Source organism: Canis aureus, chromosome 31, assembly GCF_053574225.1.
Source record: "Canis aureus isolate CA01 chromosome 31, VMU_Caureus_v.1.0, whole genome shotgun sequence".
Taxonomy (NCBI): domain Eukaryota; kingdom Metazoa; phylum Chordata; class Mammalia; order Carnivora; family Canidae; genus Canis; species Canis aureus.
This window is the reverse complement of record NC_135641.1, coordinates 7774908-7801729: the sequence shown is the minus strand read 5'-3', so window position 1 is coordinate 7801729 and position 26822 is coordinate 7774908. Positions and strand designations below refer to the sequence as shown.

The following is a 26822-nucleotide window of genomic DNA, read 5'->3' as shown; positions in this document are numbered from 1 at the left end:
GCTCAGGAAGACAGAGGGAAGGCTACCTTGACAAAATGCTTAGTTCCTGCTTTGAAGAGATGAGCCATGCCTGTAGGTGATTAGAGCAAATGGGATAAGAGAAAACAGACTGGAAGATGTCAGTAGGGTATGACATCTTCCCCTTGGTTTCAGTGTCTTCCCATGAAGGGTGTTTAGTTAATGTTACACCCTAGACTTCTTTGGAAATAATAAACTCACTTGGTAACAGACCTAAAGGAAATGTCTCCAACTTGGTTCTATCAGCTATAGAGACAATACCTAATACTATTTACACTTTGTGTTATCTATGGAACTGTTCAGAACTCATGCAGGCAAGATATTATTAGTGGGAACATAATGGAATAAAGAAGAGAATGGAAGGAGTAATCCAGCAGATGAGACATTTTATCCTATTTCTATAATATGCAAAACAGATGGAGGTGAGTTGCCTGGCGAAGTTGTAGTGGAAGCCAGGATAGCCCACAATAAACATTGAGGGGACTCCATCCCAATGATCCAATGAGGTGGCTGACCATCCTAGTGGAACCTAGGGAAGATTCATGCTCAGAGCAGGCAGGCAAAGGAGATGTAGAAATGAGAAGGGAGGCTACCAAGGGTGATTGAAGAGAAGCAGTTGCCCGCCCTTTCATTCTCCACTCTTGCCTGCATGGAGAGAACACCCTGCCCTCTCACTGCTCACTCCTACCCAGATGGAAAGAACACTCAACAGACAGAAAATTTATAGACCAGACACATAAACAACTCAGGAGAATATTCTCTAAAGAGACTGACTGCACTGGGGGAGAATGGAAAAGCTAATGTGGATATCTGAGCCTTAGAGAAAAGCCTTCCTCATCAAAATACTTAAAGGGTTCCCTATCACAACACCTTATGCCTACCTGCTCACCTGAAGCCAAATTCACAGTTAGGAAGCTTCACCGATGTGCACAGAGCTCAAATTCTCTACTCTTTCTGTCTTAATGAGCAGAGATTTCATCCTTTTTTATGGCTAATTTTACATGGATGTACATATCTATATCTCCCCCACTTCTTCTTTATCCATTTATCATTAGTTGATAGGCACTTGGGCTGTTTCCATAATTTGAAAATTCACTGTGTATAAACCATCATTCAAGTAATATCTTTCCTTAAAATATATGGTTTCATAAACTGATGTGTAGAAGCATATGGAAATAGCCATGTGCTCAATTGCTTGAAACTACACTGTGTATAAACCTTTAAACCTTCATTAAAGTAACACACACAAAAAATGAGCAGAGAACTGAAGGTCTCTCCACATTTAAAGTAAGCATGCAAAATCAATATGAAAAACTGTCATAAAAATAGAAAAATATGACACCAGAGAAAGGTGAAATGATTCATGATAAACAGAAAACGAACCTTTGTTCTAAATATCCTTAGAGAAATTCAAGAATACCTTACATTCATGAAATAAGAATAGAGGTTATAAAAACAGCACAAAAGAGTTCGTAGAATTAAAATAATGATGCTATTAATATTAATAGTTAATCTCCTTAAATCCCTGCAAAAAAAAAAAACCTTATCAATATGTTGAGAGAAATGTTGGATAGTGGAGAAATCTCTCATGATAATCTTCAAATTATGTATGAAAAGTCCAAGAGATTCAAAATCTGACTACCAACAATTCTAAAAAAAAAAAAAAAAAAGGATAGAGGAAATGAATGAACTTTAAAAAAAAAAGTTTTCTGGCACTGAGGGTCATGATTCTTTAAACTGGAAATGTCCAATACCAATGAATTTAAGAAAAGTGCAATCTAGATATATCATCAGACTTTTATGTATCAGGGATAAAATTATAGAAAATATTCCTGAGAAAAATAATTTTGATCTATCCATGTCTAATGAATCAATAATGTATTAGGATTCAATACTGACATTTTCGGAATTTCATGTCCAAAGCACATTAATTAATTAATTAATTAATTAATTAATTAATATTTAGAACTTACAAGAGAATAGACCAAAGAGGAGGGCCTGGGATCTAGGAGACAGACATCCCAACTCTGGAGAGCAATGCAGCTGTTCTAGGGAGCAATCATCTGGTTCTGCCCCCCAAATAGAGGATTCTTTTCATGAGATCTCCAGAAAAACAGGGAATTAATGATGATTAAAATCACAAAGTTGAGCAGGTGGGCATTGTAGATGATGAGGAATCCATTAGATATGATGCAGGAAATGTACTCTTTTGACAAGAATCATCACTTTGGACCCATTGGGAAAGAAATGTGATGGCTAGGTACCACATGGGTCTGCTCTTCCCATTCATAATGCAAAGGCTAACCTCTGGCTTTCAACTTTTGAATCAAGCTATAGAAATCCTTGGAAGACTGACTATGGTTATAGAATAGACTGCAAATATATTCAACCTTGACAATGTAAAAGTCAAGTATGATGACAGAGGCTAAGAAGAAAGCTGAAGACATAGAGCACTAATATCTTATAAAATGGGTGATGAGATAATGATTTTATTAGATGGAAAAGATAGAAGCTTAACTTGAAGTCACTGATCAAATTTGCTGAAGAGTCAAGGATAATGATCCCACCATTTTGGAAAGGAGAAGGCATGAGTGGTGAAAAATGAAAAATCCTTCTCCATCACAGTACAAAGTCAATTTAAAGCCTATGATAATTGATTTACATAGAGTGAAATAAGTATATCATTTAAAGACATGGCATAGCCATGAGAAAACTAAATAAAGCAAAAGCTGAGGCTGAAAGCCTCTGAGGGACTTGGGAGTGTTTAATATAAGAGGACAGATGAGGAAGGGGACTGTTGTTTTCATTATAAGCATCTTTATACAATTTCATCTTTTGACCATATAGAGCCATTACTTTGAAAATATTAAGCTGCATTTAATTATCATCTTTGCCACTTCCAATTCTTCACAAGTAAATACTTTAAAAAGATGTAGTAAGAAATCTGGATGACTGATTAAACAGCACTATTAAGCCCTCATGGTTCTACATTTATTTGCATTGCTTTATTTCCTTGACCAACAAATATGTTTGCTCACATCTGGAAAAAGATGAAGGATTCCTTGGATCTGGGTCTGTATTAGTTTCCTAGCATTGCCATAACAAGATTGAATGGCCAAAACCACAGAAGTTTACTGTCACAGTTCTGGATGTTAGAAGTCAAAGATCATGATGTCATCTGGGTTGGTTCCATCCAAGGCTATGAGAAGAATTGGCTCCTAGCTTCTTTCCTGGCTTCTGGTGTTTTTGGGGCAATCTGTGGCACTCCTTGCCTCGAGGAAGCATGACCACATCTCTGTCTTCGTGTTCATGTGGCTTTTTCCCTGTGTGAGTCTTTGCCTAAATTTCTTCTTTTCATAAGGACACCAGCTATATCAGCTTAAGGGCCCACCCTACTCTAGTATTCTAACATAACTAACTATATCTGAGTCATACTTTGAGGGGCTATGGGTTAGGGCTTCATCCTAAAAATTTAGGGGGGTATGTAACTCAGTTTATAAGAGACTAGGCATTAAATCGACTGACCTCATGCTAGCAAGTAAATAGTTAAACTGAGGCCCATCTCTTTAATTGAAAGGAAAGACTCAGTATTAGAAGCATAAGATGCAAGAATACACTCTGTTCTTAGAGAACCAGAACTCTTAAGGACACTTGCTTTCAACAGAAATAAAAGTAATTTATTAAGCTTTATGGTTTAATAAAAAGTGGTTTATTATGATTTGTAAAACATTCTGAAATCTTTAGTTGGGCATTTCAAAATTTAGGTTGATTATTTCCATATTTAGAGAGAGAAAAATTATATTAGTCAAGCCCAAAGGACATGCAGCATTTGTAACCAAAGTTTATTTGCTTAGGATATTTCAAGTAATGGCGAGCATATAATAGCTTCAACTGGATTTAAATAAAATTCTGATCATCATCTCATAGTAATTATTGCATAGGAAGAAAATTATTTATTGCAAAGCCTAACAGGCAGAAGTAAAATATATTCTGCTGTGAACAGATACTGCAGTGCAAACAGGCAGTTTTTTTTTAAAGCATGCATGCTTATGTGTTGAATGTAAATGCATGTAAATAGCTCAATTTTAACATTTTATTATTGTTCAAACAGTTTGCCAAGGAATACTCAGTAAATAATTTAAAGCTGCGTAAGAACATTTCTTTCTTTTAGTCTTTTATAGTTTATAATCTCGTGTTTTACATCCTTCTGGTTATATAGCCCAGGTCCAATCTAAAATCTCGTTTAGAAACATGCTTTATTATTTTTTAAAAATCACTAACGTTCTTTTCAACATCTGCTAACAAAACTTCACCCTCCCTTCCCCTATATATATATATTTTTAACCCACATTGGTTTTCATGTATTTGCTAATATTTAGGAAGGAGAATGCAAGAGTAAAAGCTCCTTTGTGCTGGCAAGGCTCTACTACTCCTGGCTGAAGTAATAACTCGCAATCTGTATTAGGTCTGCTGCAGAATTACAATAGTTGTTTCACTTAAATCATTGTTTTATTAATTTATGCAGAAATACCTAACCTAATTCCAAAAGCCTTTGAAGAGGGTCCTTGTGACAATGTGACAACAGTGGTAAAGAGAGGCTTTTTACTCTTACGGGTCCATTCTTCAGAGCCATCATAAGTCTTGGTGCTCATCTAATTAAGTTTCTAAAATGTGGACCAATTTGTCAGCAACATCTTATGTATGTATGTATGTATGTTTGCATGTATGTATGTATGTATTTATGAGAGACACAGAGAGAGAGGCAGAGACTCAGGCAGAGGGAGAAGCAGGCTCCCTGCGGGGAGCCCGATGTGGGACTCGATCCCAGGACCCCAGGATCAGGCCCTGAGCCTAAGGCAGATGCTCAACTGCTGAGTCACTGGGGTGTCCCACAGCATCCCTTTTAATATTTAGCAGCCAGCAATGCATGGATGGGACAATTCCAAACAGAGCCCCCAACCATCACAGTGGGCTCTGGTGTTAACATCGTGGCAGTGCTGGTGTGGGTCCACTGAACGTCAACTCTGTGCGTGAAGATGTCCAAGGCTTAGCACACACCTGACACCTGCAGAAATCCCAAAGCATTTACAATATGAATGATGAAGGATGAACGGAGAGCATGAGCTTAGTGTAGCAAAGCATTTACCAGACGTGGGGGGAGACAAGAGTCTCAGAGAAGGAGTGGGAAGAAAATGACAGAGAAGACAAATGGGGGATTTGATGTCCTTGAGGTTGAATCAGGTAGGTGCACTAAAATACTGGATTCCCAAAGCTCCCCAGGAGCCTACAGAATCTAAACTTTCATAGCTCACTCTGGCAGATGAGTGCTGGGCTGGTGCTGAAGATGAACATGACCCTCTAAGGCTCTGTGAGGTGAATTCATTTGCTTTCATTTTACTTTTGCTCAGGCAGTGGCTCGATCTGCATCATCCATGCTATGTCTAAACAGAAGTTAACAGGACCTTGTCGGTTTCCAGGCACACTCAGATTTCTGCCAGCATGGGAGTTTATTATTATAGGGTGGCCTGCAGCAGCAATTCCTTCCATGCCAGAATGTTCTAGCACATGGTTGCTTCTGATTTCTCTTTCTAGAGTAGTAGCTTGGCTAAGGTGCTTACTGTGTCTCAGTAGTACCTACCAAGGCAACTCCAGAAACCATGAGCCTCAACCTATCGAAATGTTTTAACAACATGTGTTTCTTTGTAAAAAGTAAACATCATGCCTGAAGTGCAGCCACACACAAGACCATGATTCTGGAAGGGCAGAAAACATCTACTAAATTAGCAACCACTATCATCCTGGAGCCATTTGGCCCCAGTTGCTTGGATGGAGTCATGACAAGTCAGCATTTCTTCCAGAGGGGGCAAGGGAATGAGTCTTGGCCACCAGCACACACTGATGAAGAAACACCAAGTCATCACCTCGCAATGGGTACAAACCTTTGTTCTTCTCCAAAGGAGCAGAAGAAGGGGCATGTGTACTCTCTATATCAAGTATGCCATCTTTCCCATAGCCAAAGATTTGCCAATTACGGAAACTTCTCTATATTCTGAAGAGGTTACTTGCCTCTGAGTAATCTTTTAAGAGAAAATTCGACTTTCATCTGTTTCCAAATGAAGCTTGCAGAGAAACTTTTGGTATTGCCCAGGTGCATTAAATGGGCAACATGCAGCATCTGTCAGAAGCAGTGTTGCATAGTTGCTTTGAATATCAGAATAAGCAGAGGCATGCAGCAGTGGACGACGTCAGGGGACAGAGGTACTGCTGCCACTTCCTTCTGGTTTAAGCCATCAATCACCTCAGCCTTTTGCATGTGGCTGGATTTTCTTGGCAACAAGATAAACCATCACTGAGGGTTTTGTGTTGGGGCAAATCCAAATTTTAGCAAAATCTAATTATTTTAAAATCATGAAATAGATGCATAACGTGCATAGCAGTAGGTGTTCCTTTAGTTCCGCTGGCCTCATGCATCCATTGGCAAGGCCTAATGCACAGAAGCACCATGATGTTTATTTTCCATCACACATATTGAGCCCTTCCTCTTAATTTGAAAGAATGGATGGGGTATATTTTCAATTATTTAACTCATCCCCCAAACTATCCTACACATCATAATATGTGCATAATAATAGTTTTGCCTTAACCGATCCATATTAGTTTGGTGTGAAACATCACCTTAATAACACTGTAAACCTTAACTATTTTTTTCCACAAAGACAATTCTTTGCTTAGAGAAGCACAAAGAAAAGAAAACAAAGGGAAAGTAAATGGGGTCTGGTTCTAATTTAGCTAAGAGTGGGAAAGAGATGTGACAATAATCTTAAAGGGTGTAAATTTAAGAAAATGTGCTGAAGCTGGGAGTCTTGATCTCGGCCTAAACAAATATTTATGACTCTCAACTTGAGTCATGTGTTTTCTTAAAATAACAAGTTCACATATATCTCATGAGCATAGATACAAGTTATGGAATTAAAACAAGATTGGTGGCATTATTGAGAATTGAGATTCTTTTTTGAGAGTCAACCTTGCAATCCATTTGCCAAACACTTGAGGGGAACTTTGATGAACTAAAACCAAATATTATCTAGAACAACGATGTGTATAATCAAGAAGAGTACTCTGAAAGCCCATATCAAGGTCACTTATGTTGTTAGCACTCCAACAAGTAAAACTGCACAGTTAGAAGGTTGGGGACAAAAGTGAAAGCTAATGTTTACATATTATTCCAATGATCATATATATTCCCAGAAAGGTACTGCTATATGCTTAAATGTTCTCATTCATCAAATCCTCATGGCTCTATGAGGTGCTTCTCTAGTGATCTCCACTTTACAAAATCCAAAAGTACAGTGTTCACAGAAAGGCTTGCTCTCATGCTCATGTTTCGGAAATTCCCTTTATGTAAATAGGTAAATATAATACAAACATATGATGTATGTAAATATGCAGTATAATATGTGTAAATATACAATATACAAACACATAAATATATGTAAGAGAAATTTCCTGATATGTAATCCTATAACCTAGGGATTTTCAGCAGGCACAAATATTTTTTTTCAAGAAGCTAACTGTTGAGTGCAATAAGATCTCTTAACCACATGATAAATCAGAATATACACCTTATTAATAACAACTCACATACTTTGTCCTTTTATCAATTCTTATTAAATGCCATTTTAATGATCACCTGTGGGTACTGTAAGATGCTGAACTACTTCTAAATCAAGTGACAAAACTGAAATATGGTCATAGAATTTTAGAAGGGTTATGTTTACTGGATTCTATTTTTTATTTTTTTAAAAGATTATTTGACAGAGAGAGAGAGAGTACAAGCAGGGGGGAGCAGCAGGCAGAGGGAGAGGGAGAACCAGGCTCCCTGCTAAGCAGAGAGCCCGACTTGGGGCTCAATCTCAGACCCTGAGATCATGACCTGAGCTGAAGGCAGATGCTTCACTAAGTGACCACCTAGGTGCCCCTGTTTACTGGATTGTAATGATCTCATTTGGTCAATCCACATGTTTTAATTAGATATCCTTTTAGTCACTCATTTAGCACATGTATATTGGGATTGCCTGGGGTATTAGCCCTCTGAGAGGCCCTGCACCACCATCCTTGGTTAGCACTTTTGCTACCGTGCCGGACAATGGAAACTTTATCTTGAGAGGCAGTGTGCTGTTAATAAGAATTCTAACCTGTGACCAGCTCCCGGATCTCCAGGTCGGTGGTCTTGCGGAGTAACCTCACCAGCGCTGGGATGCCACCGCAGTTTTTCAGGGCAATTTTGTTATCATCGTTGGCCTTCCCATACACCAAGTTTCTCAAGGCTCCACAGGCACTACGGTGGACTTCTGTCATCCGATGATCCAGCAGGTCCACCAGGAGCTGGATGCCTCCTTGTCTCCTTATCTGTAAGAGCACAGGGAACATCTTTTGCTTTAGAGAGTAAGCTTTCACTATTTAGACCAAACAGGTTTTTCATATGAAGCAGTTGCTACAATTAATTTCACTGAGCTGAATTAAAGCACACAAAGGAAAAAGAGAACAAACAGGTGTTCTTAGATTCTATTGCCTTTTCTTGCTTTAATATCCTACTGATAAAATTCCAAACATAACCTCTTTTCAAGTTATAGATTTTCGAAAGGTGATTTTAACTTCGTAATGGATGTCATGGACATTTCTCTCTAAAAATATGGCACATACTCACAGCATGAAGCAGATGGAGGAGCAAAAGAAGTTTCTCGCTCTTGAGACTTATTAAATTTAACCACTGTCTTAAAGGGCTGTCGGATTGATATACAAAATATTAAAGTTATGCTTAATCAGAACATTCTCCCAACGTTTTAAAGAAACCAGAATGAAAAGCCTGAAGAATTAGGATTTTCATCTAAGAAGCCCTAAAAGATAAGAAGTCACAAAAAGAGCTAGTGAAAACACTAAGACCAATGCATGTTATGCTTAACTCAGGTATTTGATTAATGACAAAATCATGTTAATTTTGATGTTCCTTCTACCTAAGATAGTTTTGATTTTTTTAAATAAATAAATGGAAAAAAAACCTTGCAAGATGTCTCTAGATGGGCCTTCTCCTTGCTGTCCTTATTTTTTAGACCAATTTGTAAATTAAAATGGAAAACAAATAGGCTGCTTAACATGCAGACCATTTCATGGAGTTCTCATCAGCAAAGCTGTATGTGAACACTTCTACATTGATATGGGAAAAATAACAGGACTCATTCAGTAATACTGTCTTCTTTCTTTTAACTTCAAAGTCCCTCGGGGATTGGGAAATTATGGTCTGTTTTGAATGGTTATAATTTGGCATTTTCCCTGCTTAGTTTTCTTTTCTTTTCTTTTCTTTTCTTTTCTTTTCTTTCTTTTCTTTTCTTTTCTTTTCTTTTTTTGAAGATTTTATTTATTTATTCATAAGACACAGGGAGAGAAGCAGAGACACAGGCAGAGGGAGAAGCAAGCTCCCCATGGGGAGCCCGATGAACTCGATCCCAGGACCCTGGGATCACAACCTGAGCCAAAGCAAACACTCACCACTGAGCCACCCAGGTACCCTTCTGCTTAATTTTCTTATCACAAAAAACTCATCTCACAGATGTGCTAGACACATAGCTCAATTCTCACCATTTCAAGGTCTGAAAATTCGACTTTCTCTGTGAAGCTCCTCCAACCACACTACTGAACCATATCCCCTCCCTGAATCCAGTATTCTTCTTTTACCTGAATCCATTACAGAATTCTTCATATCCCTCATCATGTCCTAGCTTTTTATTGTGTTTATTGTCATTGACTGTCTGCTGGAATGTGTGTTATTGGAGGGCAGGTCTGTTTTTGTTCACTGATAGATCTCTATCCCTTCCCCAAGGCCAGTGCCAGTCACATAGCAGATCCTGAACAAAAATTTGTTGAGTGAACGAGGGGGAAGACTGTACTACCTGTGACAGTAGTGTTTCTCAGATTCATTAGAACTTGGCTCTTGAAAACTGAGTAATCTTTTAAGAGAATATATTTAAGGAGAAAAACCCCTTTCTGGGCTCAGCTAGCAATGTCTCCAGGTGGCTACTGAAGCTCTTCCTACGCCGGCTTACAGCTTACAGAGGCCCTGCATCATTCACGTGAGATGGGCCATCTGAGAATTCAGAACATGCCTGTAGGAATTACTTTCATCCACCAACAAAATGAAAACAGAAAAAGCTGAAATTTGCATAGAACTCCTGGCCTCAAAATCCCTAATTTGGAGAACATGAATGAGAACAGGATCCTAAGAGAACGGGACCCATGAGAACAGGATGGAAAGGGAAGGACAGACACCTGGGACAGGGCTGCTGAGGAGGGCACTGGCTTCTCTGAGGTGCCTGCACAGGCTACAGTGGTGAGTGCACCCAGGGAGAGTGGCCATGGGTGTTGTTGAGTCCACTAAAAAAGTGAGAAAGAAGTAGAAAGCAACTTTTCCCCAACATGCAGTTTTATCAGTGCTTCTTGCTTGGCACCCAACTCAAGAGAGATGAAGTTTGCATTCACTATATATGTATCCCATACACATATCTGGGTTATAACCACATCTGCATTATAAGAATGCTTCAGAAATGATTTTCCATTTGTACAGAAATTTAAACTATGAATTTTGTTTTCTCCAAGTGTATGTATTTGCATGTGTATGCTTTACTTTAAAAATATCTGGGTTTAATGTTCTTAATAATGATGAAACCATTAAAAAAAAGAGGCAATAAGGACACCTGGATGGCTCAGTGGTTGAGTGTCTGCCTTCTGCTCAGGTCATGATCCCGGGGTCCTGGATTCGAGTCCCGAATCAGGCTCCCCACAGAGAGCCTGCTTTTCCTTCTGCCAATGTCTCTGCCTCTCTCTGTGCCTCTCATGAATAAATGAATAAAATCTTTAAAAAAACAAAAATAAAACAGAGGCAATAAAGCCGTTTGTACAGTTAACTAATTGGTTATATATTAAAAGCAGATGTGTAGCAAATCTATCATCTTACCTGTATCTATATATTTAGCCATATTGTATATTATAATTAGTATTCCTAATTTATAACTTATTTCCCATTCATACAACTTAATGGATTAAGCTATTAAAATATTATTTCAAAGCATTAAAAGAAAAAAATGAATTCAAAACAAATACAGAATCAATTCTTAATGCTACAATATGAGCACAATGTTTTCAGTGACCCCTAATTAATGCCATATATCTAAATTTATAATGAAATCTTAAGATTCATTTTAATCCATTTAGAGAAACACAATTAAGATGACAAGCTTTTTCATTTGCTCTTATTTTGGGGGGCATCACTGGGTCATATATATATAAAACACTTTTGTTTTCTTGGGTTGAATTTGTAAGAATCTGGGAATCCTAAAGCCAAACAGTCAGAATTGAGTTCACAGACATGAAATGTGATAGTCAGGCCCTTGGCTCTGCCTCCTGCTTCTGCCTACACCACCTAAAAGGATGAGGAGGGAAGGCGAGAAGTGGACTTCGGTTCTCTTGCAGGGTCTCTACCCATGGCAGGACTTCTGGGTGCTGTGGATTGCTGTGGATGGATCGGGGTGCTGCTGTCCTCTGCACTTTACCCCTGCTTTGCTTTGCTCCTGGATCCTGCTCCCAGTAACTTCTCCTTCCACCCAACTCTTATTGTATCTTCTTATAGCCAACCCTAAACTCTGAGAAGACTCCAAATGAACTCCTGCTAAACATTAATAAAGTACAACTTCTCTTTGAGAAATGATCAGGGGAAACTCTTTTCTTTGAAATTACACCTTTACTTCCGCTCCCACTAACTGGCCAGCAATCTCTTTTCCATTTCTGCTCTCCATGGGGCATTGCACACCCAGCAGGAGGCCCTTGTTCTAGTCCACATGCTATCATTCCAGGCCAGTTCACCCTCTTCCCTTTCTCCCTTCATCATTTTCACACAGAATTCTTCAAAAGTGTATGTTTGATATTTATGACAACAGGACTAATAAGATGTAATATAATATATCTAATATATGTAAGATAGAACAAAATGAAATGCACAAGAACAACATCTGCTGTATGGTAGTAAGTTAGTAAATATTTATCAGACAAATGGAAGAATAGTGTGGTTGGTTGTCATGTTCATTTCCTTTTCCCCATTATTTTTACCACTTTAAAATAGGCCTTATTTTTATTTTTAAAAAAGATTTTATTTGAGAGAGAGCAAGAGAGGGAGAGAGATTGTGAGAGCAAGCACGAGTGAGGAAGAGACGGAGAGGGAGAAGCAGACGCCCTGCTGAGCAGGGAGCCCGATGCAGGCCTCGATCCCAAGACCCTGAGATCATGACCCAAGCTGAGGACAGATGCTTAACTGACTGGAGCTATCCAGGTGCCGCCCAAAATAGACCTTATTTTTAGAAGACTTTTCCATTCACAGCAAAAATGCACAAAAAGTGCAGTGAATTCCCAGGTTCCATCTGCGCCCACCACACATACACAGCCTCTCCATTATCGAATGTACTGAGCAGTACATTGTTTACAAATGATGAACCTCCGCTGATACATCATAATGACCCCAAGGCCACAGTTTACGTTATGGGTCATTCTCCATGTTGTGCATTCTCTGGGTCTTGAAAATCATATAATGACACGTTATCCACCATTATAGTATCATACAGGATAATTCCACTGCCCGAAAGTGCTCTGTGATCTACCTATTCATGCATTTAAGATTTCCTCATGTCTTTGATGGTGTGATAGCTCATTTCTTTTTAGTGTTGAATAATATTTCATTGTGTGGACATAGTACACTTTAGATATCCATTCACCTACTAAAGGACAGCATGTCGCTTCTAAGTTTTCAGATCCTTTTGGTAAAAACCAAGGAGCACAATTGCTGGATTGTATAGTACAAGAATGTTTTTGTAAGAAACTGTCAAACAGTCTTCCAAGGTGGTTGTACCATTTTGCATTCTTACCAGAAATGAATGAGAATTCTTACTGCTCCACATCCTTGTCAGAATTGGGTGTTGTCAGTTTTTTGGATTTTGGCCATTCTCATAGTTTATAGTGGTATTTCAATGTGTTTCTCTCTCTTTTAAAACTGACTTGTGATTCATTTACTTATATTAATATCAATGACTGAATAAAAACCATCAATGTTGAAATAAATATACGGAAAACAAAAACTTGCATTAGATCTGGAATGAACAAGTTTCCTATCTGCTACCTTCCTGAACTTGATAGACTCAAGGAATGACCAGAAAGACCTTTTCAGACATAACTTGAGTAGACAGCCTTAAATTCGATTACTAAATGATACTTTGATAGATAGTCCACTTTGGTCAGTCGTTCCTATGTCAATAGCTCACGTTTATTTGTATGCTTTGCTGTAAACTTCAGGTATCTAGACTGAGAGAGTAGTTTACAGGATGTAAGGAAGATGGAGGCTGATGAACCCCACAGCAGAAGAAATAAAAAGATCAATCAATCAAACAAAACAAAACTATGTCCTTCTGCCGGCCCTTTCAGGTTGTTTAGAGAGCGGGCATTGTCCAATCTGACACAGTCTCTCAGGGACGAAGTCTGGGATCCATGTGCATGGAGTCAGTGCAGCTCACCCAGTTTGTATCAGGGGAAAGTGAAAATTGTCCACGCCTTTGCCACACAGTAACCCACTGTTTGCAAATGTTTTTACAATTTAAACTCTGGAACTGAAAGTATCTAAAAGTCATTCAAGAGTAAGATGCAGGGGATCCCTGGGTAGCTCAGCGGTTCAGGGCCTGCCTTTGACTCAGTCCCGATGTGGGACTCGATCCTGGAGTCCTGGGATCGAGTCCCACATCGGGCTCCCTGCATGGAGCCTGCTTCTCTCTCTCTGCCTGTGTCTCTGCCTTTCTCTCTCTGTGTGTGTCTATCATGAATAAATAAAATCTTTTAAAAAAAAAAGAGTAAGATGCAATGCTTTACTTCCTTGAATTCTCATTACAAGGCAGTAAATATATATAAGCATTTTAAATCAGGAAATGAACGGATGGGGAATTAAATTAAATATAAGAAAAATGCAGGTAATGCAAGATATCATCCATTGCAAAAAATGAGGCCTTGCCACATAGTGAACTTGTTACTCTTAACAGTATCTGCATTTGTTTAGAATAAAATATATTTACCAATGAATTAGCTATTATCATTAAATTGATATCAACATCAATGAATAATTTAGAACATATCCAATTTTAGCAGTGTTTGCGAGCTCATGGCGCTCTTCATAAAATGATTGATGATGATGGATGGATGGTGGGTTACAGAGTACTTTATTAGGGAATAGAATTCCTCTTGGGGATGCCTATTTTCATTTAGAGAAACACTAGGAAAAGTTGCTTTGAGGATAGTGAGACCCTGAGGGCATTGGCTACAGGTGTTCTTGGTAAGAAGAGACTGCTCATCTACTCAGCCTCTGAACCTGGGAGGAATTTGGAACTGGGGCGAGGGCGAAGGAAGAGGCTAGAGTAGCCTTTTTTTAAACCTACTGGTGATGAAATAAGATCCTCAAACAGCTAAGGACCTGGGTTTCCATACTTCTCAAGGATCTACTTGGTTTTAACCAAAGTGGATATATCCTTGGGCTTCGGGTTTAGTGCTAATAGAAACTAAGCTGGACTTCAAACTCCAAGTAAACTTAAATAATGGACCACAGGATTCATAATACACAGTACCTCCTCTCACTTTAGATATGTATAAGCAATCAACTTGCAATGTCTGCGAAATGGTTTACAGAAAGCTAAGAAGAGGTACATCAGGGGCGCCTGGGTGGCTCAGTGGTTGAGCTCTGCCTTTGGCCCAGGGCGTGATCCCGGGGTCCTGGGATCGAGTCATGCATCGGTCTCCCCACAGGGAGCCTGCTTCTCCCTCTGCCTGTGTCTCTCTGCCTCTCTCTTTGTGCCTCTCATGAATAAAAAAATAAAATCTTTATTTTTTAAAATTTTATTTATTTATTCAGAGAGAGAGAGAGGCAGAGACACAGGCAGAGGGAGAAGCAGACTCCATGCAGGGAGCCCGATGTGGGACTTGATCAGCCTGATGTGGGACTTGATCCCGGGTCTCCAGGATCACACCCCAGGCCGCAGGCGGCGCTAAACCGCTGCGCCACCGGAGCTGCCTTCCTTTTTTTTTTTTTTTTTTAAAGAGGCACTTTGGACTTAGTGATTTTAATAAATTTTTAATTAACAGTTGTTGTTTAGTGGTGTTGGTTTAAACAGTAAAAAATAGCTATTGTTTTATATTTCCTATTAGTGCTTAAAAATTAAAGAATTTTCTCTGCTTAAAAAGCTACCAGAAGATACATAGTTTGTGAATCTGAAGCCAGACGCTGAACCAGAGGTAATTGAAACTCACTTTTCAATTGTAGTGTAGAAACTGCAAAGTTATCAGTTTGTAAAATACATATTTTACCTCATTGAATTCCACCCCTTGCCTGTAAAGCTAGTTAGCCAGTCAGTGTTTCCATAGAGTTTGAACTGATGCGTATACACGTAGCTGCCTTTGAGCAACACAGAAATACAACTGATGAAGGCCAAGGGCTTTTTTAGTCTTAAGGTAGAAGTTATTTTTGATAATTTTGAGAGAAAATATATCTCTGTGATTGTGCAAAATGATCTACTTTCTCCATTCAATAGGTGAACCAAGATGGATTATGTTTCTTTTAAATTATGTGTTAGAGAGCAAGCATATTGCAGTGTTTGGAGCGGGTGCTGGCTTGGAGGCTGGAGCAACAAGGTTCAAATCATTCTCCTGGTAAACCTGCGTCCCCTGAGGCAAGTTACGTAAATGTCTGTAAAACATGAACAAAATGTGAGCCTCTCTAATGGGGTTGTTTTCAGGAGTAAATGAAACTTCAAATGTGAATTACTTAACAAAGAGCTCAACAAATATTATCTGTCAAGGAACTACCCATTGTATTAATTTGTTAAAGGATATTCTCAATTAACTTATTACCGGTCAATATATGAATTAACTTAATAATATAATGACATATAACAGATGATTGAGTCAGTGAAAGGTATACAATTCAGAGTTATAGCTTCATAAATTTTATTTAGTGTGTCGACTGTTTATTATCTAATAGATCATTAATCTCATCTAGTGTATAACTAATGAGTTTAAATAAGGAATATATTTATTCTAGAGTGAACTGTAGTCATTCTGTAATCATTTAAAAAATATGAGAGTGTGATGCATCAATATTGTACCTATAACATACTTTGCTAGATATATTTCCAAGGCAAATACAGTAGTTAATTAATCTGTATTTTTAAAAAGAACAGAAGTGCAGTGGTTTTTCTTGTTGTGGTAAGTTAATTGACAAAAGGAAGCATTTAAAAATAATTTTGAGGTGATACTAGTTATTAGGAAAAAAAGAAAATATTTTTTCAAATACAGAGAGAATTAAGCAAAAAAGAGAGAAAGACCATGTTTTGATTTAAAAAATGAGCTTCTAATGAACATATTTAAAAATGCAACTTGTAGCAATGATGCAACCAGTCACAAAAGATCTAATGGGTAACAAATTAAATGACTGAGAAGGTTCTAGACTTATGTAGACTTCCCAAGTGCTACTCATTTACCATGATGTAGGGTGTGCAGGGGTTTTGGCCTCATCTCTATCTGTGCCTAGCAGAAAGCTATTTTGTTTTTGAACATCTGGAAAAGATGAAATAGTCTATGAATATGTTATTACTGTTGTTTGATTCTCCTTATTCTTCCCAGTGTAATCTCCATATTCCTAGAATCTTCATCACCCTGTTCAGATATCCAAACCTTGTTGCTGGCACTGAGGACCATCACCAAGGCAACTGCCTATCCCTACAACAAAATGAACATCTTGAAGGATAATTCTGGACATTTTTTTCTTTTTTTACTATCCTCAACTTTGGAGAAGTGGCTGATACTGTATTAGTTATTGATTGGTAATAGGTTCCTGTCCATAAATCTGCTTAAAGAAAACCATTTCTCACGAAAATCTCTGAAACAATCTATTTTATGGTAATTCAACATTTCCACTTCTCATTTTCCTTCTTTAAAGGAAAGAAGGGGAAAGACCTTTATTTTAGTCTGAATGTGAATCATGATCGCACACAGTGATGAATTTTACAGGACACTTAAAAAAAAAAAACCTGAAAATCACCAAACATTACATTTCCCAGAGTCCTTGGCCTTTTCCATCTCTCCTTTTGCTACGTGATCACGAACAGTGAACTTTTCTAAACATCTTCCTGTCTCAGAATGAAATACAGTCAGTCTACACGGATGAACATCAGGATCTTGTATTGAAAATCTTGCTGCCCACCCATGAAGCCAGCACGGAGGCCAAAGAGTCTCCGAACTGTGATCTGCAGGCCAAGGCTGACACTCTGCATCAATTCAACTCAGTTCTCATAACTGCTGAGTACCAAAGGCAAGCTCCCACATTCCTTTTCAAGAGCACCCAGGAAAGGCCCCCACTTTTCTTTTTTTTTTTTTAACAAGAAAGAATTTCAAGCGAGTCCACAAGTTACTTTTCTGAAGACCCCACTCAGACACACTCACCATGTTCCAATTAAGTCTCAGGTTTTTACTATCTGGCATAATGTTTGGGCTGTCCTTGTAGTTACAGAATACAACTTCACAGAGCAGTGGCAATCACAGAGAATGCCTGCAATAAGTCTCCTTTAGTATGTGCCAAATGGAACTCAATCAACATATTTGTGAATGACAAAGCTAAATCTATATATTGTTCAGCATCTCAAAGAGAATTTTAGATAAACACACACAAATTCTGAAAATGCAAACCTTATGAGGCAGGTATATGACTTTGCTGCTTGGAAATCATTAAAATATCTAAGAATCTGAATATAAGAAACTCATGTATATTACCCCCAAAACTTTCATTGCTGTACTGATGAGACAGCCTCTCATTTGATAATGTTTATGGAATGCTTAGTCTGTCAGGAGCTGGGCCCAGAGGTTGATGAGATAAACAAAGCCCCTTCTTCAAAGGAGCCCACGTACCTGGAGAGGAATTGGAAGTTAAGTAAAGAAACCAGCCAATGGGGCCATTTCATTAGTGAAGAATGGAGGCAACTTTATCTGGAGAAGGACCTAGCAAATTTCCATTTATAATTTGGATCCTTAAAGATGATCCACTGGGATGTATAAAGTTTAAGCTCCTCAAAAACTGGGATCCTCCCAAGTGATAAGAACCATAACGAAGAAACAGCAGGAGAGATGAACAGAGTGTGCAGAATGGTGTGAAGGCGGGGTCAGGGTACCATTCGAGCAGACATTCAGGGGACATTCGAGCAGAGACTGAAGACCATGAAGGAGTGACAGCAGGTCCCAAGAAGTGTAAGCAGCCAGGGTGGCTAAAGTACAGTGAAAGAGAGAGAGGAGATGAGAGTGATTGCGGGGCAGAGCAGGGCTGGGGCCAGGGGCTCTTAGCCACTGTTAGGGCATTGGTTGACCCTGGGGAAGACGAGACTAAGAGGAGTGACTGAACACACTTGTTAAAGACACTGTATGTGCCATGTGGAGAGCAGACTGTTGGCAGCCCAAAGGCTACTGCGTAACAGGGACACCATGCAGGGTGTAGATGGTCCAGGTGCAAGCAACATGGTAGCTTTGGATGGGAGTGACGGGAGTCTGAGTGCTAAGAAATGGTCAAATTCTAGCTCTATTTTGCAGGTAGAAAGGAAAGTATAACAGAAAGCATCATGATTGACTAAGATTGTTGGCCTTTAATTTTAATAAACAAGTGTGTTGATAATCATCACATAGTTTTTGTTTGATTGACAGATAGCAAAGCGTTTATGAAAGACACAACCCCTAATTTAAATTTCTATTTCACCGGCATTATAAAAGCAAACGTTTAAGAAATTGCTATTCTTTTGTTATTGCAAAATGGAAAATAACACCTTTCTAAAATATAAAATTATGCTAAATATAGACATAGGAATAAGAGAAAAATTATTTTGTATCTTAGATAGCCTATAGTTATAACAAATAATGAGTATTCAAGCAAACATAATATATTCCTCCAAAAGGAGTAATAGATAAGTAGAGAAAACTTTCCTATGCATTTATTTTTAAGTTAAATATGTACATTTTTGTAACTTTAAACTGTATCATGTAAGACTTTCACTATACATATAAAATGATACAGAATATAGAATTTGCTCAAGTGTTTCCTTGTCATGCAAATGTCTTTTCTATTTTAGGTTATGAAGTCATCTATATGTTCTGAAGATATTTCTGCTCATGGACTCTTCTGAGGTAGTGACAGCCAATATTTACTGTATTAAAAAGTGGTTGAGGAAAGAATTTCACTTTCGTTCAGCTCAGCTGATATTTAGGAAGAAGCACTGTTGTGCGTTCCTTGAGGATCTCATAGGCTAATAAGGGAGAAACTCACAGGAACAAATAAGGTGCCACGAAGCCCACAGAAAGGTCATGAAACCAGTGTCCATGGGAAGTGGAGTGAGTTAATTGGTTGTGGAACAGATATGAGCCGAACTGATTTTAAGAGGTTTGAAAACTGGTGAACCATATAATTAGAACATGATTAAACTCTAAAATGTTTGAGATGCAAGAGGTTCATGCTTTATAAAGTAGGGTACACGAATGGCAGCGTTGGGGGAGAAGACTAGGCAACAGTGTACTAGATGGTGGGACATCGTCTTTGCCCTCATATTTACCCAAAGACTAGTGGCATGTGGGTGGAGGCATTTTTATTTTTACAATCAGAGTTAGATACTTTATGGAATAGAATATAAGGTTTATGGGATTCTATTTATTATTATTTTTATTTATTTATTTATTTATTTATTTATTTATTTATTTATTTATTTATTTATTGTGCACGTGTGTGCATGAGTGGAGGGCAGGGGGCAGAGGAAGAGGGAGAGAGGAAATCTCAAGTAGACTCCCCACTGAGTACAGAGCCCCCCAAGGCGCCCGGTCTCACGACTCTGTGATCATGACCTGAACAAAAATCAAGACTCAGTAGCTTACCTGTTGGAGCCACCCAAGATTATAGGATTTTAAAGAAAAAAAGCACAGAATTTAAGAGAATGTTTGCAAAAAGCTTCTTTGGCCAACAGTCCATAATTCCTGCAGCCCACATCGGTGAGGGCTCTGCAGGCATGGGAGGCACACAGGCACTGTGTCTGTCTTGCACAGTGCATCTCTCAGAGGCGGGAGACAGGGAGTGCTGTGGCATGCCAGGAAGAGATCATACAGGGGCTATCACTGAACACATAACAAGAAAACATCTAGGGTGACAGGACATGAGGATCCAGTCATAGTTTCTGAGCAAAAGAATTACATGGGGAGTTGTGGCAATGAGGCAAGAGAATTGAGAGACAGTAAAAAAAGAAGACATTTGGGTAGTATAGTAGTGCATCCTATATATGAAACATTCTCAACCATTTTTCTGGCATTGGGGAATTTATAAATAGTTTAGCATGCATATGAGGCTTTCCAGAACTCTCGATCATTTGTTTCAATTTACTTTGCTTTTCTTATTCCGATAGCTCTGTGCTCTGAGCCCCAGCTAGGTGACTGGTGAAGTCCATCTCGTGATTCTCCAGTCAGCTCACCACACAGAATCAATGGGTGGAGGCTGCAGGGGATCCCAGAAGCTGAGAAAAAGGGAAAACTCTAAGTTTCACTACTCAGAGCTCCCTGCAGCTCCCCCCCACACGGCTGTCAGATGCAACCACTGTGACCAGCTCTTTTGAGAATCCCCAAGCTGTAACATGTCAACCTTATTTTCTCACATGTTTCTACTGAACACAAAGAAAGCTGTTACCAAGGAAATCCGTCCGCAACATGGCATCTTGAAATATGAGTTATTCAATGATACTGTTCAGCTGATTAAATGTTATTCACTCTTCATTTTGTCCATCAGCCCAAGCAGAACATTTATATGACACTTGGATCTTGGTATAATAAAAAAAGACACTTATTTTTAGTGCATTTATGACCTTTGAATTTTAAAAAATTATGTTCTACGAAATCCCATCAAGTGCAGCTGCAGTGCATCCTAAACATTTGTGTCATCTTTAATGGAGAAGGAACCTTAGATATTCTAGGTATCAGGTGGGCACTTACCTCAGAAACTCTCCTCTGGTGATTTTAGTAAGTGAGTAGTACTAACTGTACGTCTATAATTTTATATGTACATATACTATAATGTTATACATATGTAACCATATATAATAAAAGCATGCATAGATAAATATATGAATGATAAAACAATGTGTATGTATAAGTAAGTATACTGTAGATGTATATATTCAAAAGAGAAAGTAATTCAGAATGTCTCCTCTTCCTTATCCCACAAAAATGTGATTCATTCAATTCTTTCAACTATTTTATTCCAACTTAGACTGTGTAGTAATAATAAACTTATTTTTTTTATAACTCACCAAGACTTGTGGGTTAAGGACCTACACCTTCCAATAAAGAGCCACAAATATTGAGAAGATTGTTATTTCTTTACATTAAAAATTTCGGTTCAAAGATCTTCAGTCCTGGAGTAAACCAGACTAGATGACTGGAATCCCAACTACAAATAATAAAATACTCTGATTTTACACTATTTTCAGACTGTCACTCTCAGGAGAATTTCTCACTTAAATTCTTTTAAAAGAAATCTCCAAATGGAGCACCTGGGTGGGCTAGTCGGTTAAGCATTTGCCTCTTGGTTTTGGCTCAGATCATGATCTCGGGGTCCTGGGATCGAGCCCTGCATTAGGCTCTGCCCTCAGCAGGGAATCTGCTTGAGGATTTCCCTCCCTTTCCCTCTGCCCCTCTGCATCCTCTCTAAAATAAATAAATAGATCTTAAAAAAATCTTCAACATATGAAATCCCAGATTTAAAAAATTCAAGTTTAGGGATCCCTGGGTGGCGCAGCGGTTTGGCGCCTGCCTTTGGCCCAGGGCGCGATCCTGGAGACCCGGGATCGAATCCCACGTCAGGCTCCCGGTGCATGGAGCCTGCTTCTCCCTCTGCCTCTCTCTCTCTCTCTCTCTCTCTCTCTCTCTGTGTGTGACTATCATAAATAAATAAATAAAAAATATTAAAAAAAAAATTCAAGTTTCCATATTTTGTCTTACAATTTTCTAATTATGCATTAAAAATACTGAATACATACATGCTTTCGTTTGCATTTTTAATTACTTAATAATTTTCAAGTGAACTATGTGTATTTTTGCATAAATTTTTTTACCATACTGAAAGGAAGATGATGATTGTATTTTCATTTTTAATAGGCTAGTAGAGGCAGGGGACTTGGGGAAAAATTTGTTTTGTCTTAAAATTCTGCACATACAGTAGGCAGAATTAATTATTTATTTATTTATTTATTTATTTATTTATTTAATTTATTTTTAAACCTACATTTTAAAGCACCATTTCCCTCCTGCTCAAAATCTCCTAATGGTCTCGTCACATTCAGAAGATCATTAACGTTGCCCTTTGGTCCTTTGTGACCAGTCCCTGTCTTCTCTCTGCTTCCATTGCTCATCATTGTCTCTTATCCACTTTTGATTTCTGTTCCTCTGGGCTTCTGGAAGTTCCCAAGTGGCCAGATGTGTTCTCCTGAACTCCATACAGTGGCTTTCTTTCCACTCTCCGATGTCCACTCAACCTGATTAACCATCAAAAGTAGCCTGAATGCCTGTGCTCCATCCCCTCTGCTGTTGGTCTACGCATCCTTCTCAGCATTCCTCCTTTGCTCCCATTTACGACCTGATATATTTCACATACTTACCTGCTAATTTCTGCCCCCACTCCTACCTAGAGGGATATAAGCACTGTGAGAGCAGGGATCTTGCCCAATTTGCTCAATGCTGAATGTCTAAGGCCAAAAGGAGTACCTGGCACACAGCAGGCATGCCATATTATTTTTTGACAGAATGTGGTTTTGCCCATAAACTTAACATTTTGAAATAAAGCCAACTTTGAAAGTCCATCCTTCAGGACAATTGTCATGTGCCAGGCAAATTAATACTTAAGAACAAAGATTTCTGGTGCCAAAGAAGAGATCTGAGAGCTTAGAATATTATACAGCTATAAATAGGACACTAGTCCAGCAAACATTTTACACATTTAAAAATGTTTTTCTTATAACTTTATCTTTTTATTTCATGAAGTGAGAGTAATTTTTCCCACAAGTAAAAGCCAACATTATGAACAAAATGCTTCAGCAATACTTACACCTGCATCTTGTTTATAGGAGCCAATGCTGAATATATTAGCTAATTATAGATATGCAGATGGCTTGTTTTCCTTAATGCAAAAAAAGATATAAAATCATGTGAAATAGTGTAGTACCCCATGGTTGAATACCCAATTTCCATCAGATGAACTTGGGCTCAATGGTAGACAGACAGATAAAAGAACAATAAGAAAGATTATTCGTAATTCAAAATCTTCACATTCTGCTGTCACTCTTCAGGGTTTAGGACACTAAAATGAAAAAAATCTAAATTGCAAAACAAATCATCTATTGATTCATTTCTTCTTGTGGAAAAATTAAATCTAGATCGTGGAGACTAGCAAAAAGGTGAGAAACATTAGCTTTGGAAGTTCTTAAAGATAATATAAAAAATGTGTGGTATCTATTAATACAGATATCCATGTTTGAAGGGGTGGGGAAATGGAAAATCTGAATGAGAAAATGAGGAAATTATGATTTCCTTTGAAAATTTTGAAAGGAGATTTTCATAAGAGTTGCACTTTCCCAACATATGATTAGCACACTTGCTTTCGAGACCAAGTGGTTGTCAAGATGAAATGGACTCATGTGATAAAGCCAAAGAAATAAAGTCTTCCCAACGTGGAAGTGGCATACTGGATGGTCGACCCTGTCTATATGAGTAACAAATGACTCACTAGCACTAGCACTTTTTCAAATGATCATTCAAAAAAAATATTATCTGGCTAACTAGGAAGATATGCTCTGGTGGATGTAGTTTTGACTTTTGATCTATTAATATGCACTCTTCTATAAATGAGGTTGGAAGAAGCATTCTTCCAAAGGTGTTCCTTCTCCATTGTTTAGTGCTCTTGTCTATAAGTCCTGTTCCTGCTGGACTTGCTCTGATAAGGAATCCTAGATTGGAATTTCTTCCATAGAGGATGAAGTTCCCCAAGAGATAAATCAGGAAAATCTCAGTTCTGAGGAATCCTGTTCATGCATCTGGTGGACACTTCTGGTATAACCAAACTTAAGAGTGTTCTTAAGCAAATCCCTGCTCTTAATCAGAGTTTTTGGACAGACTATATCTTATGTCCATGTTTTCTGACATTCTCCAAGGTCTAACAGGGATTTTAGGTCTCAAATAACTCTCAGAGATGCAAGCAATCTCTATTAGCAAGCCAGTGGTGGCCTTTCAAAAAGTAAATATCTAATGGTGGAGACTCAGTAATGTTCAGCCTTAAGGCTATTTTTCTCTGCCTCTACTGGCTTCTGCCATGAACTTTAACCTCTTTGAGTATTTGTCAGAGTTTGGGTAAAGGAACTTGTGGATCTTAGGCATTCATAGTTATACTCAATACTCTGATCCAGTGAAGATCTAAAGCTTTTTACTCTTTGGGATCATCTTCAACTTGACTTGTTTTTATTTTTCTACCTTTTTTTCTTTTCTTTTCAATTCCTTTCTTTTTTTTTTTTTTAATGCGACTTAATGATATTCCAAATATAAGGTAAGACTTCTTCAGGACTCAAGGAGTTCTTACCAAGTATTACATTCCTTATTCATTTCAGGGGAATATCTGTGGAATATTTTTCATCATTTGGGAAAGATCCCTGATTCTTCAAATTTTCCATGTTAGGTTATCCTTTATAATTCTACAGAATTTACAAGCCAGTCTCACTTTGTCATGAGTCATGCCAGTTTCAATTCTGTCACCCTATTCTTTTATAGGCCCAGTAATCATTAATCATCAAAGTTGTGGCTTAGAATATCTTTTATTTCAGTAAGTTTGAGTCCCTTCATAGGAATTCTGGTCAGGGGTAAGAGAATTAACATACCCTTGTGTCAGAACTGTTAAAATAGATTAAATGGTCTTTCAGGTAAAGGCAGATTGAGATTGGCTTTTTCTCAGAAATTGGGATTGGAAAAAAGATTCCAGATCAATGACAGCACTGACTCTAGTGCCTATTGAGCTTCTTATTAGCTTGAACTATATTGGATACTGTCAATGCCAGTGGGAAAGCCATTCTGTTTAGACCTTGATAATCTATAAAGCCAACCTAGAAAAGTTGACTGCTTTGGTCACATAAGTCTTTCATAGAAGGAGGTACTGGAGCCAGAGTACCAGTCTCTACTGCCTCCACTGTTAATGCAGAAATTGCCAGAACCTATCCAAGAAATATTTCTTGGTTTAGTTTTGAGAATGCTGACTCTTGACTGGTCGAGGGGCTCTCATTATTCTACACAATCACAACTGGCTTAATGGCATCATTTTTACTATAGCTGTTGCCCTCATTTGTTATGGGAGCATGAACTCACTGTAGTCTGCACATGTGGTATGCCTGGGCCAGTGATATGAAAAGTTATCTTTTGTTTTTGAACAATATCTTTCCATTCTCTTTTCAAACGATCTCCACTTCTTTAGTATAATGACCATGCAAAATTACATTGATTAAGCTCAGAAAATATGGCTTCCCAGCTTCTCCCCTATCAAACAAGGCTCAGCTCTTCTGCTGGGAATGTGATAAGAGTAACTTCTCCTCCCTGCAGTGGGGTCACCTGTTCACGAGGCCCCCTTCACCCCTCCTCACACTATGATTCCTTCCACTCACATCTGCTCTTTCTGCCACTACAAGAGTTGAATCCAAGTCTTTTTCCAAGATTATTGTGTCTCATTTCTTTCTTAGCCTCCATCAGGGTCTTTTTCAGAACAGTGAAGTTAAGTATAAATACCTGAAGTTTTCTAGGACGTTATAAGAGAGGGAAGAGCAGTTACTCTGATTTTTTTCTTCTAAGACATTTAAATTTATCTTATCAGTGGACAAGGACTTCTGGGGTAGGCTACATAATTTCCCTCACCCAAAGATGTGAAAATCCCTGAAACCTGTGAATATATTACATATAAAGCCCCCACAGAGGAGAAGGAATTCAGCTGCTATAATTAAATTAAGGAATTTTAGATGCAAGATTATTCTGGATTATCTGTGTGGGGGAATGTAATCCCAACAGTCCTTATAAGAGGGAGGCAGGAGGGTCAGAGTCAGAGAAAGGGCATGTGACGATGGAAGCAGATGTTGGAACGACCTTAAAAAGGTGGTGGAGGGAGCCACAGAGCTAAGGAATATAGGTGGCCTCTAGAAGCTGGAGGAGGAAGGAAACTGGTTGTCCATATGGTGCTCTATAGCACAGCTCTGCTCACTCTTGACTTCAGCCCAATGAAACTGATTTCAGATTTCTGATCTCCTAAAGTATAAGATCATAAAGTTCTGTTGTAGTAAGACAGTAAGTCTGTAGTAATTTTTACTGTGGCAAGAAGATAGTAATATAACCTATATTCAGTGTCCTATGACCAACTATTTTTCCATTTCTTTCTTTAATGACCATACAAAACACCTCCCTAATCCAATCTGGCCTAGACTGCCCTGCCTCATTTTTGTCTATTTTTTCCATAGTTTGTGATTCTTCATTTTCTCATGGCTGCTTAGGCCAGTTTAACCACAGGATCCACATGCTCCTTTTATGGTAAGTCAGGCTAGAGTGCCTTAACTTTCTCTTGGACATCTTCAACTAGTTACAAAATT

The 26822-nt window shown here is 38.4% G+C and overlaps 1 protein-coding gene across 5 annotated transcripts in view; it reads right to left on the bottom strand.

Moving 5' to 3' along the window:
• The window catches only part of CTNND2 (catenin delta 2), a 913492-nt gene that overhangs the window by 203951 nt on the left and 682719 nt on the right, over window positions 1-26822 (bottom strand). For all 5 annotated transcript variants that reach the window (XM_077879565.1, XM_077879568.1, XM_077879566.1 and 2 more), the window contains one exon: window positions 8214-8427. In XM_077879565.1, coding sequence (XP_077735691.1) covers window positions 8214-8427 — 214 coding nt within the window. The remainder of the gene's footprint in view (window positions 1-8213; window positions 8428-26822) is intronic.